Source organism: Botrytis sinoallii (assembly GCF_014898435.1).
Source record: "Botrytis sinoallii strain Bc 23 chromosome Unknown BSIN_015, whole genome shotgun sequence".
Classification (NCBI taxonomy): Eukaryota; Fungi; Ascomycota; class Leotiomycetes; order Helotiales; family Sclerotiniaceae; genus Botrytis; species Botrytis sinoallii.
In genome coordinates this window covers 201,650-215,700 of record NW_024066042.1, presented here as the reverse complement: position 1 = coordinate 215,700, position 14,051 = coordinate 201,650, and the positions used below count along the sequence as shown (strand labels likewise).

The 14,051-nt window shown below is 43.7% G+C and overlaps 3 protein-coding genes across 3 annotated transcripts; 2 read left to right on the top strand and 1 right to left on the bottom strand.

Moving 5' to 3' along the window:
• Nucleotides 1–596: 596 nt before the first annotated feature.
• On the top strand, nucleotides 597–3,697 carry EAF02_008115 (uncharacterized protein). Its single transcript, XM_038904163.1, has 4 exons — nucleotides 597–1,026; nucleotides 1,079–1,531; nucleotides 1,582–3,320; nucleotides 3,386–3,697. Exons 1-4 carry the CDS (start codon nucleotides 854–856, stop codon nucleotides 3,679–3,681), a joined length of 2,661 nt encoding a protein of 886 aa, XP_038755885.1. The 5' UTR covers nucleotides 597–853; the 3' UTR covers nucleotides 3,682–3,697.
• Nucleotides 3,698–4,231: 534 nt separating this feature from the next.
• EAF02_008114 (uncharacterized protein) lies at nucleotides 4,232–7,285 on the bottom strand. Its single transcript, XM_038904162.1, has 5 exons — nucleotides 7,109–7,285; nucleotides 6,014–7,041; nucleotides 5,727–5,808; nucleotides 4,776–5,673; nucleotides 4,232–4,717 (listed from the first exon to the last, which is right to left on the bottom strand). The coding sequence occupies exons 2-5, from the start codon at nucleotides 6,359–6,361 to the stop codon at nucleotides 4,522–4,524; spliced, it is 1,524 nt and encodes a 507-aa protein (XP_038755884.1). The 5' UTR covers nucleotides 6,362–7,041; nucleotides 7,109–7,285; the 3' UTR covers nucleotides 4,232–4,521.
• Nucleotides 7,286–10,475: 3,190 nt separating this feature from the next.
• Nucleotides 10,476–13,768, top strand: EAF02_008113 (uncharacterized protein). Its single transcript, XM_038904161.1, has 3 exons — nucleotides 10,476–11,413; nucleotides 11,449–12,987; nucleotides 13,040–13,768. The coding sequence occupies exons 1-3, from the start codon at nucleotides 11,075–11,077 to the stop codon at nucleotides 13,760–13,762; spliced, it is 2,601 nt and encodes an 866-aa protein (XP_038755883.1). The 5' UTR covers nucleotides 10,476–11,074; the 3' UTR covers nucleotides 13,763–13,768.
• Nucleotides 13,769–14,051: the final 283 nt, after the last annotated feature.

Sequence of the window (14,051 nt, the reverse complement as noted above, 5' to 3'; positions counted from 1 at the left end):
GTTCTGGTTACTAGGTAGGTGCTAGGCAGGTACACTAAATGTTAATCGTGAAGTATAAAGCAAAGGTATATAAAAAGGGTCTCGGGGGGAAAATCTGGAGAAATCCCACGAGACATATACTGACCGGTAAAAGCATCAAACAGGAGCGAGGGAAAGGGGGAGGGATACATAGAGTCATCCTTCATCCTTCAGCCTTGTTTCTCCTTCATTATCTACCAAACCTACAAAGGACTCACACGTTGCCAGAAAGCATGCAAATCGGCCGCTAAGAAAACCCGGTTGCTCCTCTCGCTCCTCTTGTAGTTTGCCATCTTGTGGTGTGTGCATCTAGCTTTGGAACTGCATACTTTCTAGCCGCACAGATATCAGATGGATGGCTCGAGGATGGGAAGTTGGAACGATGAATATTGTTGAATTTGGGGAATCCACATCAAACAATGATATGATTAGATGAACGGGAATTTTATGCATCCTTCTTATATGTTGTCAAAGTGACGTGTTAGAATTTAACCAATCTAATAAATGAGTATCCATGAAGGGGAAGAAGAAAAAATCGGTGGCATAATTTATAAATGAAGAAGATGTTCGAGAACACAATTTCTGATTTATATTTGTATATCACACTGCCCGCTGTTCAAATGGATTAGATGAAATGTTTGTGTTGCACTTCAAGTTCCTCTCAACCCATTCTTGATTTCCATATCAATCACGTGTATCGAATCGGCTAAAGTTGCTTCATATATCAAGTTGGATAGGTTCAGATCAGATGCCAATTGTCCCTTGAGAGAAACAAGGGTATCTATTCTTTTCAACGTCACTATCACTACTATATTATAGCTAGCCAATCACTGACATGGCTACTTCCAACATAAATGGTCATGGCGAAAGGCCTTCCGCAGCTGCAAGATTTCCTACAGCTCCCTCAGTCATGACGATGAATGGTGATTTTGCCTCTGTTGGCGATGCGCCGACAAATGAACAATATGAACATGGCATACAAGTTATTGATGAGCAGAAGGAATTCAAGTACGCAAAAATCGAGTTGGAAGCTCTACCATGGCTGACAGAATTTGTGTAGTCCCAATCTCAACACCTATCTTCAGTTCACAGATACAGCACACTCTGGCTTCAACTACCATCTTATATCAGTATTCGGGTCACAATCCACGGGAAAGTCTACGCTCCTCAACCATTTATTTGGCACACAATTCGGGGTAATGTCCGAGAGGGAGAGGAGGCAAACTACAAAAGGAATATGGATGTCAAAGAATAAGAATCAAAACTCTGGCGCTTCTGAATCCGAGACTATGGCCGACAATATTTTGGTTATGGATGTTGAGGGAACAGATGGTAGAGAGCGGGGTGAAGACCAAGACTTTGAAAGAAAAAGTGCTCTCTTTGCTCTAGCCACATCAGAGGTTCTCATTGTGAATATTTGGGAACATCAAGTAGGATTGTACCAGGGCGCAAATATGGGCTTACTCAAAACTGTATTTGAAGTCAACTGTCAACTATTCCTAAAGGACAAGCAGTATGTTTTCTTTTTGGAAGATCATTGACAAATTTAGTAACACTCCACAGGTCTACCCCACGATCCCTTCTATTCTTTGTTATTCGAGATCATCTTGGCACCACTCCACTCGCGAACCTCAAAGACACTCTTATTCAGGATCTAACTGCGATTTGGACTTCCCTTTCTAAGCCTGCCGGTCTCGAGAATTCAAAGATCGAAGATTATTTTGATTTCGCTTTCGCAGCTTTACCACACAAGATCTTACAACCAGACAAGTTCGTTACGGAAGTCCAAAAGCTTGGTACAAGATTCAGAGCTGGACACAAATCTACACGAGCCGAAGATGCTGGATTTGAGGGTGGTGTTTTCTTGCCAGAGTACCACCGTCGAATTCCCGCAGATGGATTTTCAGTATACGCAGAAGGTGTCTGGGATCAAATCGTGAGTAACAAAGATTTGGATCTTCCTACTCAACAAGAACTTTTGGCACAATTTCGTTGCGATGAGATCTCTCGGGAAGTTTTGGTCTCATTCGATGGAAAGATCCAACCACTTGAAGAGAAGCAAGCGGAAGATACCAGGTCAGGCAAACCTACTGTTATCGCGGACTTAGGTGCTACCGGTCAAACGACTCGCACCAGTACTATCAAGAACTTTGAGACACAAGCTAGCAGGTATCACAAAGGTGTATATGCTTTGAAGCGTACCGAGCTTGAAGGTAAAATCGATACGAGATTAAAGGCATTATACCACGGTCAACTTGTGGCAGCTCATAAATCTGGAGTCGCATCCTTTAGTGATGCCGTTTCGAATGCTGTTAAGCTTGGTCAAAAGAGGGCAGCTTCATATGAATTTGCGGATATTGTGGAACGTGAAAAAGAGGCTGCACTTAAAACTTTCGAGGCAGAAGCAAAGAGTCTGTATATTGAAGGATTAGCGTGGACTAATTTCAAGTCACAATACGACCTCTATGAGAAAGACCTCAACGAAGTTAGCGGTAATCTCAGAAAAGAAGAAATGAGACGTCTTGCAACACGAGTTGAGAGATGGGTTAGAACACGATTGAATGATTCCATTGGACTTGAATTTAACAAACTCGGTTCTGGAAGAGGTGGTAGTGGAGCCCCTGAGACAGGCGAAAAGCCTGCTTCTGAGAAAGACTTGTGGGACAGAATCTGGAAAACTTTCGTTGATACAGTCAAGGAAGCAGAGTCTAAATTCACCGATCGAGCAAAGAGCTTTGATGCTAGTGAGGATGAAATTGAAGTTGGTCTATGGCGTCTTAAAAGAAAGAGTTGGGGTGTTCTCAGAGCCAAGATTGACGAGGAAGTCATGGAAGGCAACATCCTTCTCAAACTTCGAGAAAACTTTGAGGACAAGTTCCGTTATGATGAAGCGGGTGTCCCACGTATATGGCGTCCTTCTGATGATATCGAGGGAATTTATACCAAGGCAAGAGAATCAACTCTTACCCTCATCCCATTATTGTCTAAATTCAAGCTTTCGGAAACATCATCACTTCCCGAACTATCTGAATGGATTGGTAGCACCCCAGCTAGTGTCGATCCTAAGGATGAAGAAGATCTCACTCCTATTGGTGGTGTGGATGAGGAAGAAGGAAAGAGTCTCGAAGAGGAAATGACGGTTCTTAGTGAAGCTAAACGTCAAGATCTCGTCGTTAGATTCAAGAAAACTGCGGATGGTGTATACGTTGAAGCTAAACGCAGTGCTATTGGTGGAGTGGCTCAAGTTCCGTTGTATTTCTATGGTCTTTTGTTGGCTTTGGGTTGGAATGAAATTGTTGCTGGTATGTTCTATTTCCCCCTTTCCTTTAAAATTTGAATCGAATCATGAACTGACAATTATCTCTAGTCCTCCGTAACCCAATTTACTTCATCTTCCTCATTCTCTGTGGTATCGCCGGATATGTCACTTACACGCTTAATCTCTGGGGTCCAATTATCCGCATGATGAACGCGGCTAGTACTCAAGGAGTCGAAATTGGAAAGGAGAAATTGAGAGAATTTTTGAAGGATAATGAGATGGGGAGACAGGCTTTGGGCATGCAGGGAAGAGATCACGGGGATAGTGATGGGATCAGTTTGAATACTTTGGATAGCAGGGGAAAGAGGGCTAGTAGGGAGGAGGAGGAGGAAGAGGAGATTTAAAGAGATGAACTGTGGTGGGATTGTGGGAGGTGAGGGGGGGGGGGGGGGGGGGGGAGGGTGGTGTATATTCGATGTAGTGTAGTCAGTGTGGGGTGGAGATGTGGTGGTATAGAAATTCATAAAAGTTCGGTGTGGTAACGTTGTTGTTTAATAGCGAGTGGGTGCTTGGGTGATTGGATTGTGTGGATGGTGGTTTTCTCAAAAATTATTAAATAAAGGTTGGGTCTTTTTCTTGGAAGTAGTCGTGTTGATGCAGGGGATGCAGTGGATGGATGGGGTGGCACCAATAATGACAATTATATTGGATGATACCTTTTCAATATTTTCGCACTCTTACGTCCTTTCTCTTAACAAACAGTCAGCCAGTCAGTAAGTAGTAAGTATAACTAACATACTTTTAAACACCTACTAGGTACCTACCTACCTACCTACATTTACATAATTGTGAACCCCCCCCCCCCCCTCCTAAAAAAGGTAGGGAAAATTAACTACTTTTTTGAGGGAGTGAGGGGTGAGGAACGGATTGGAAGGAATTGGAAGGATGTATGTATGTATGTATATATGTATGTATCATTATTATCTCGTATACCTACCTACTCATAGGTAGGTAGGTAGGTATGTATAGGTAGGTAGGTACCTAGTAAGGTATCCAGGTATCCAGGTATCCAGGTATCTCATAAACGCAACAAACAAACAAACAAACGCCCACCCTCTCGTTCCAGAGTGCTATGCATTTTTCCCCTTCTCCCCTTTATTTGCTTCTTTTCTTTCTTTTCATCAACTTTTCCGCCGCTTTTTGAAAGAATAAAAAATAAAAAATAAAAAATACCAAAAGAAAATCTACAAAAACCATCTAAACTCCTCCACGCTCGGCCCATCCCTCAACAACTCAGTCGGCGTCTCGCCAATATCTAATTTGCGTCCGAGTTTGGCGTCGCGGCGTCGGTTGTCAAAAATCATGTAGAGCGCGAGGGAAGTGCTGAGGATGACGCCCATGCCGCCAAAGGCGGCGGTGGTGGCGAGGGCGGGGATGTATCTGGGGTGGGGGTTAGGATGAGGGAGTTTTTTGTGTGAAGGGGGAGGGGAAGACTTACTTGGGAGCATCTTTATTCAGGAAAATGTTTGAGGAGACTAATCCCATTAGATTACTGAGCGGGACACCGACGCTGCTCATGACGACGCGACGGCCTTCGTGTGGGATGTTGTTGTTGTACCAGGTGCTGAGGAGGACGCTTGGGGCGGCGGTTCCCCAGCACATCATGAAGGTGGCGAAATAGGCGACGTGGAGTTGGGAGGTGACGTCGATGGAGACGTAGATGAGGAAGCCGATGAAGGTGAAGAGGAAACCGAGCGCGATGAAGGGACCACGTCTGCGGGTGTAGTCTGACGAGAAGGCGAGGATGAGGAGCATGACTGCGCCGGAGACGTTGGGGGCGACGGTGTAGAGGTTGGTTTTGATGGTGGAGTAGCCGAGACGGGCGACGATTTGGGGGAGGAAGAGGTTGACGGATTGGAGGGGGACGCCGAGACAGATTTCGATGGCGAGGAAGGCGTAGGTGGAGGGTTGTTTGAAGATGGCGAGGGAGTCGTGGAGGTGGAATTCTTCGTTGACGATGGAGGAGGAGTCGACTTGGATGCGGTGGTAGGCGAGGGTGCGTTCGGATTCGGTGAGGAATTTGGCGGTCGAGGCCGAGGCGGGGAGGTAGAAGAAGGCGAAGAAGGCGAAGAGGAGGGTGGCGCTGCCTTCGATGAGGAAGAGGTATCGCCAGGGGTAGAGAGGGGTGTTGGTTATTTGGAAACATCCGACGGCGAGGAGACCGGAGAATGCAGAGGCGATGTTACTGGCTGCGTAGAAGATGGCGAGGCGACGAGCGAGTTCTCCACGACGGTAGAAGGTGGTGAGGTAGTAGATTACGAGGGGGAAGAAGGCGGATTCGGACATGCCGAGGAACCATCTGAGGGTCATCATACCGCCAAAGTTTTGAGCTGCGACTGTGGAAAGAGATTAGTTTGGTGTTGTTGGAGGGTTGAAAAATATGATCTACCTCCGAGAATGGTGAATGATCCGAAGAACATCATGAGGATGGGTAGGACTGTTGCAGGTCCATACTTCTTTCCAAGCATAGCCTATGGGATGTTAGAATTTTGTTGATGGATGAACGACGATAGAGCTCATTGGAAGCCACTTTAACTCTCTATAGACTGTTCAGATCCCACTTGGACAGATGAACTTATATCGGAAGCATTCAATCAACTCAGATATTGACACTAGGCTAACAGCCGAACCCCCCAAGTAGTTAGATGTCAAAAAGTAAACCCCAGAAAAACTCACAATAGGAAGTGCGCATAACACATAAGGTATATAAAATACACTCAAGATAATATTATACTGATTACTCTTGAAGCCCAAATCCTTTTCCATGCCATCCGTTTTTGCATTTCCCAAATTTCCCTTGTCAAGCGAGTTGAACAGGTACATGCAAGCTAGCACGGGCAGCAAACGAAAATCGAACTTCCGACACAGAGCCCTCTCTGCTTGGTGATCGAAGACATGTGCGGATTCGGAAGCGAGACCGAGTTTGGATTCGGGGTCGTCGATCTTTTGGGTGGTGCCGGGGGTTACTTTCACGTCGCCGTTTTCGGATAGCGAACTTCGGGAGCGGGATTTGTGGAGGGACATTGTGAATTTGGAGAGGAGGTGGGTTCAGAGTGGGTGGTCGGAGGGGATTGAGAAGAGAGAATGGATTAGATATCCCGTGCCAATGGTATCTAGACAGTACGTATTGGTGATGGCCACTACTTGGAGATAGCAATATAAGAAGAGCTTCTCCGTGCCAAAGATCTGTAGAGATAGAGAGACTGGATAATGGCACGCACGCGAAAATCGAGAGATGTAAATGAAGAAACAGAACACACTTGGGCAGAAGAACTCAACACCCTACCTAGTTACCTACCTACATATTATAAATATACATCTCATACGATAATAGCAAAGGCAAACGTCTAATTCCTTATCCCTTATCAAGAAAACTATTTCCGATAATATTACTGTTCGCCATCTCAGCAGCACAAACACCAGAAACTCCTCTCCCGTCTGTCTCCATAAACTTTTTTCGAACGATTCTTATCGCAAGGCAAATGGCCCCCCCCCCATTCCCTTGAAAAGCACGACGAGAACCAATCAGATAACTCCGACCATAAGGAAGATTGCGGAGGCACGAACGGAGAAATTGTTTATCTAACATTTAGCGTGTCTGAGATGCATTTTCGCGAAGTCACCCCGCGTATTTTGATATGAGGGTGGGAGATAAGAGGATGAAGAAATGAAGCTATCAGGTGAAAAATTGTGTAAGGGATTATCTTTTGATAAGGTTGGTAAGGTAAGGTTATCTGATGGAATGTTATGTCATGTGATCAATGTACTTACATCAAAGAATCATGAAATGTATACCAGGTACTAGGTACTCTTTATGGTAGATAGATATTGTTTAATCTTTTGATACTCGAGTACTGTAAACATTGAATTTGTTTTCAGTACTATAGTAACATAGAAGCACAATGGAATGGTAAGCATTCGAGGAGGCGAGGTGTGTGTGTAAGTATATACAATCAATCTTCTTCATAGCTGCTTCGTACGTGACTATATTAATCGATCTATAAAACTCCAAGATGATAATCCAATAGAAAACTCGATACTACATCCTACATCACCTAATAAGTCTTGGAGAAGATACTCGGTCCTCCTATTCTTCATGGGGGCAAGCCGCCAAACCCCCATAGCTCGCTGCGCTCGAACTCATTACTTTACTTGTACACCATGTCCCACACCGTGCACCCAGCCAGCACACACCAAATCTGAAGAACTCACGTTTTGCCCATCATATCCAATGCAACGAACCCCCATATTTTTCAATATTCGATCGGAGAAAGAAAGAAAACGTCCGATAGGCGGGATGTGAGACATGCTGGTGGTACACGTGATGTGATTGTGCTAGGTACCTAGGTAGGTGTGTGCGAATGACGTCAATAGACTTCATCTAGTATGCGGTTGACCGTCACTTCGCCGTTGAGACCTAGGGCTGGGAGAGTGTGGAGTGAGCAGAGAGGAGAAGGAGAGAAGGAGAGAAGAAGAGACGAGAAGAGAAGAAGGGACGAGAAGTGGAGAGAAAATTCGATGTTTATTTAGTAAGCAATACTATCTATGTATGCATATCTGCAGTACTGGATGTTACCTACCATACAGACTACAGTCTGTACATTACTGCCTGTAATTATTATATTAATCAAATCCAGAGCGAAGCGAAGAAGCCTCCACGGCAGTGGCCCAGCGGAGCGTCATTCAATTTAGGAACTGGGTATTTCACGGAAAATAATGTATGATTCTGTCTCTTGATCGAAATCCTTTGATATATTAATAATTCTGGGGATTCCCCATTTCCAATTTTGTGATTGATTACAAGATGGGATGGAATGTAGAAAAGAGGCTAATCTCCATTGTGTTACATGGAAATTAGAATAGATGATGTTACAAGACATTTTGTAATTATGCTGTACTCGAGTATTTCTTCACTGTTGATGGTCTAGACTTTTGGATCATCGGTTTCTTGTGAGATTTGTGAGATGGTATCTATTGGAATTGGAATGATTATTGAACAGGTGATGGATGGATCTGATGATTGAGGAATTCTTGATGAGGATTTTCGTGGAATATGGATGGAGAAACTGCTGATCAGTAACAATAAGTGAGTACGTAGTGGGAATATCATGAGAGGAATAAGCTGGCTGTGGAGATCATATGATTGAGGGAAGGAAGAGGGAGAGAGAAAGAGAGATACTAGATAGAGAGGCGAGGGGGCGTAAGAGGGAAATCGGAGTTAAGGCTTGTTTTCTGTCTTATTACTTGATACTTAAATGGGTATTTATTTATCAATGTAATCGACTTTTGCCTGCGTATCAATCAACTCGTCTGATCTGATATTCAGTGTCCCGTATTCTGTATTGAATAGTCTTTACTCTTCGGTCTCCTGTTCGGTCCGCTGTTCGGTCTATAAAGGGGGTTTGTTATTAACACACGATGACCAAGTAAAGTAAAACAAATGACGTACTGGAAGATAACAAAGACAAGAAAGCCTTTGTAATCAGCAGGATGTCGGGATTGGTGAATAGTTTATTCTTCGAATATGTTGGGGATGAAGACTTTGAAAGTATTGGATTTGAGGAATATTATTGTCTAATGTGATTTTGGGATGATGGGATATATCCATATACAGTGTACTATATGTACTCGAATAGAGAGAGAGAGGGCTGTATATACAGGATACAGAAATAGTGAGGATTGGATTTACTGATGTACGAGGTAGGTAGTGATGTGCAGCCGGTGACCCTGGACGGGTTGAATGGCCACATCTAGATGGCATCATAGATGGGTACTCTGTACATACCTCGAGACATGCTCCGGATAGTGAAAAGCGATGAGTGTCAAGTTCTCCACTGCTACTTCTACTCTGTACCGAGATACCGGTATACCTACATTGTATCGACGAGTAGGTAGGCAGTAGTTCTTCCAAGACGAAATATCGATATTGTACTCGTACAAACCAATCTATAGACTGTACTGGGCCGAGGAAAAGAAAAGATTGGAAATCCGAAACCATCAACCCTTCTAGAACAATTGTTATTTATTTAACTTTTTGACCAATGTCTAGCTAGCAGGTAGATACTAGGTAGGTAGGCGGTTTGCATTCACTCCATCGTCATCTTTCCCAAATCAAGTACGTACTACCCGTAGTCTATAGCCCCCCTTTTCTTCTATTCTTCATTCTCATCTCTTTTCTCTTTGGCTATAAACGAAGATAGAATCGAGGGAGATAGATACCCAGGGACGTAGCGATTGTGCGTGTGTATATATGTTGTATATACCTATATATATATTAAATGATCAAATAATGGTTTATACCTAGGTTTCCAATTCAATCTCTCTTCCCTCTGGTTTTCTGGATTCTCTACGGAGTAATCTCCCCCATTCAACGGAATCTAAGCCGTCCGACCCTTGATTTGTCTTGAATGATCTGCACTCAATAACATCGTCATCAGAAAAGCATAAGAAAAATCAGATTAACCGGAACGAAACTAACCCATCGAGCCAACCAGTTGATATCATCGTTCTGACCCATGCAGGTCCAATATCTGACCCTCCTCTATTCCGAATCGGTAGCATAAACTGGCTGATCTCCCTCTCGCAACCTTTCTCATGCTTCCCTTCACTCAAATAAATTAACAATTAACCACAAATTCGAGTCTTCCAAGCACTCCAAAGCATTCAACGAAAGCACTTACGCAGTCATATGAGAGGAGAAGAGAAGGGAAGAATTAGATATCGAAACACACCTACAGTCCGTAGGTAACCAACTACCTCCCTACCTACCTACCTATTCACGACCAGCGAGAATCTATTATATTATACCATCACATCATCCCATACCATCTCATACCGTATCATCCACCTCATCCACCGGTCCACTCGCTCGGCCACTCACGACAACTCACGACAACCACTACAACTCCAACAACTACATCGTACATATTACCTACATACATATATACACACATGCATACATACATACATACACACATACATACACACATACATACATACATACACACTTACACACATACACTACATATAACTTAAAACTCAACTTTCAAATTCACCCACCACTATCCAAGTGACAGCACCCCTCTAGTCAGAAAAAAGAAAAAGAAAAAAAGAAAAACCCTGAATTGGATACCATCAGCCTTCTTTCTTTCTTTCTTTCTTTCTTTCTTACTTACTTTCTTTCTCTCCTTCCCTCTTATTTGCCTTTGCCTTAATTCTCTACCTATTACGGATCATTCACCCAAAAAAGTCAATGATCCCCGTCTCAAGTCCGTCATCGAATCCTATAGCCCTATCTCTTCCACTTCTTTCGCCCATTTCGAAATTCTAACTTACACACGTCCCAAAGGAGAAGGATATTGTTTCGGGAAAGGATATACGAACAAACAAGCGATCAAGCAACCAAGCAAGCATTGAGAGAGTAATCAAGAAACCTTCTTTCGACTTTATTATTAGATTTGCTGTCATCCGTTGTCATCTGCGCAAAGTCAACCACGATCCACCTTCAAACCGTCGGTCAATTTACGAGTACCACGATCACCCTGCCGCACCAAATTCGATAATTACAAACCTCATTTCAAGAACCGCATTTCCACTCTACGTCGCAGTAAATAGAAACGATGGCAATTACGTCCGAATAATATACGCTTGGTTATTTGGTACACAGAGTCAGTCGCCCACGGAAGGAAGGAATATTATTGTAACAAAAAGGATAAAGCTTTTGCGCCTCAAATTCAAATGGTTGTCAAAGCCGCAACGAGACCTTCACCCAGGTCTTCTCAGTCACATCCACATCCACATTCACATTCACATTCGCATTCGCATTCGCAATCACACAGAACCGCCACAAACACATCTACCACGAGCCCAACAATGAGTCCAGCAACAGGGAGAATACCTGCATCCGTAGGGCAAACTCTGCCGCCTACTTCCGCCTTACGATCCCCAGGTATTCAAGTCGAACAAGTTCGGAGTGCCAGTCCAAATTACTTCGGTCTCATTGTTGAACCGTCAAGTAATCCTAGAGAAACCAACGCCCTACCCAAAGCAAATTGGAGTCCTACCACGTCTTCCATAGTGAGTCCAATATCCGACTTATACCCATGATGAAGTCATTTCTAATTTTGGATCTCTTTAGTTTCTCATTTGGTGGTGCCACACCAGAACATATACCTATAAACTCAAATCCTGAATTTGAGGCTTTCAAGAAGCAATCTGAATCTAACAACAGATTCAATCTGAGTCATGGGGGCCTGGCAAATTTCTCAATGTCTCCGGGTCCTTCCTTACTACGTCCCAAGAACGACAAAAAGCCCTCCAAAGTCGATGCACACGATGGACCTCCGTCACCTAGATCCATTCCAAGAAATAGGGATGCACCATCCGATGTTGATAGTGGAGCGGATTCAGCATATGTATCTTCGTCTGAACGAGTCCCTACTTCCTCCACAAACCCTCCTTCATTCTTCGAATTCCCACGCCAAATGTCACCTGCCAGTTTTTCAACTTCAATGTCACCCGTGCAAAGGAACAACCTCTCACATCTAGACGAAAGACACCCTAGACTTTCTTTACCTCAAAATAAAGCAGATCCTTCATCGCCACGAGTACCACAACCGCGTCAACATCAGCGAGCGGACACACTCCCGTCGATGTTAGAAGATGGGCCAGCCATGATTACGCCAGCACAGTTGAAGGAAATGATGGATCGTTGTCCCTCGATAGAATTATTGCTACTCGACTGCCGAACTTTTAGCATCTTCTCACAATCAAGAATTGGAAATGCCCTCAATTTATGCATACCTACAACCTTGTTAAAACGGCCTTCATTCAATCTTCAGAAGCTTCAAGATACTTTTACAAACGAGGAAGATAAAACCAGATTTTCAAAATGGAGGCAAGCTAAATATATCGTTGCTTATGACAATAGATCTTCGGATAAAAAAGATGCAGCACTCGCTATTAATACCCTGAAAAAGTTCACCAATGAAGGCTGGAATGGAGCAAGATATATATTGAAAGGTGGATTTGATACCTTTGCTCAAAATTTTCCAAGGTCAGTTGACCGGGGTTCAACACAATCCTCGCAGCCATCTCGAATCAATCTTACGCTTGGAACGACATTGCCTGGAGTTGCACCAGTAGCTGGTGGATGTGCTATGCCAGCCACAAAGAATGCAGCAAACCCATTTTTTGGCAACATTCGACAAAATCAAGATCTCATGGATGGTGTTGGTCAGAGAGATATTGCAGTCCCGGAGGATCTGGCGAGAGACCCATCTGCTATGAGTGTTGTTCCGAGGTGGTTATCAAAGGCTGCAAAGAAAGAAGATCATGGCAAGATCGTTTCAGACAGATTTCTTCATATTGAGCAAGCAGAGTTGGCAAGGATGACGAAAGCATTGACACAAGGCGTTCGATACGGAAATGGGCCAGAAGCCTCTAATAATTCTAATGATGTTCAGATAGCTGGTGTTGAGAAGGGCAGCAAAAACAGATACAACAATATTTGGCCATTCGAGCATGCCAGAGTGAAACTACAAGGTCGTACAGAAGGCACGTGTGATTATGTTAACGCAAGTCATATCAAAGCATCAAGGAGTAATAAACGTTATATTGCTTCTCAAGGGCCCTTGCCTGCAACCTTTGAAGTCAGTACTTTCGCTACCCTTATTTCCCTTTTTTGGTACTAACACCTTGTAGGATTTCTGGAGTGTTATTTGGGACCAAGATGTACGAGTCATTGTCATGTTGACTGCGGAAGCAGAGGGAGGACAACTGAAATGCCACTCATATTGGTCTAGTAACGAATATGGTCACCTCAAGCTTAAATTGGTATCCGAAAAGAAAGTTCACCTTGATGCCACTAAGCATCGAAATTCAACCGACAGGCGAGATTCTGGACGAAAGCGCGCAAGTACTACTCAAGTCACACCCCCATCTCCCACAACGGATGATGCTCATGTCGTCGTCCGTAAATTTACACTTTCCCATGCCGCCCATCCTTTTACACCAATGCGAGAAATTACACAAGTACATTATTCTTCCTGGCCAGATTTTGCTTCTCCGGCAAAACCCAGTCATTTACTCGCTCTTATTCACCTCGCCAATTCTATGCAACGCGCCTCCGCTTCCGTAACCGAAACCCCCCGGTCAGGTGAACCAGAAGGAGAAAATACAAGACCAATGCTTGTACATTGTAGTGCGGGCTGTGGTCGCACGGGAACCTTTTGCACAATTGATTCTGTGATTGATATGTTGAAACGTCAACGCAAAGAACAAAAACATGGTACTACGCCTATGGAATTCGACGATTCTAGTACTGGGGATTATATGGGGCGGGGAAGACCGGGGAAGAAAGCGGATATGGATTGGGTTTTTGATCAAGATACCGACTTGGGGAGAAAACGGTCGAGGATTTTTTAGAGGACAGAGATTAAGCATGTACAAAATCTACTGCAGTATGTTACTTTGTACGAAACGGTTTGGAATGGGTGGCGCAGCAGTGGTGGGGAATGGAAATGGAAATGGAAAGGGGGGCGAGGGTTCAAGGGGTTATTAGAGATAGAAGTGGTAGTTTGAGTGAGTATCAATATTAAGTAATAAGAAAGTTATGAGAGACTTGATTAATAGAAAGTCGAATAGTGTAGAAACGTTATTCTGCTCATGCTTCTTTTGACTATCTTTTTTCTTTTTTTTTTTTTTTTTCGAGATT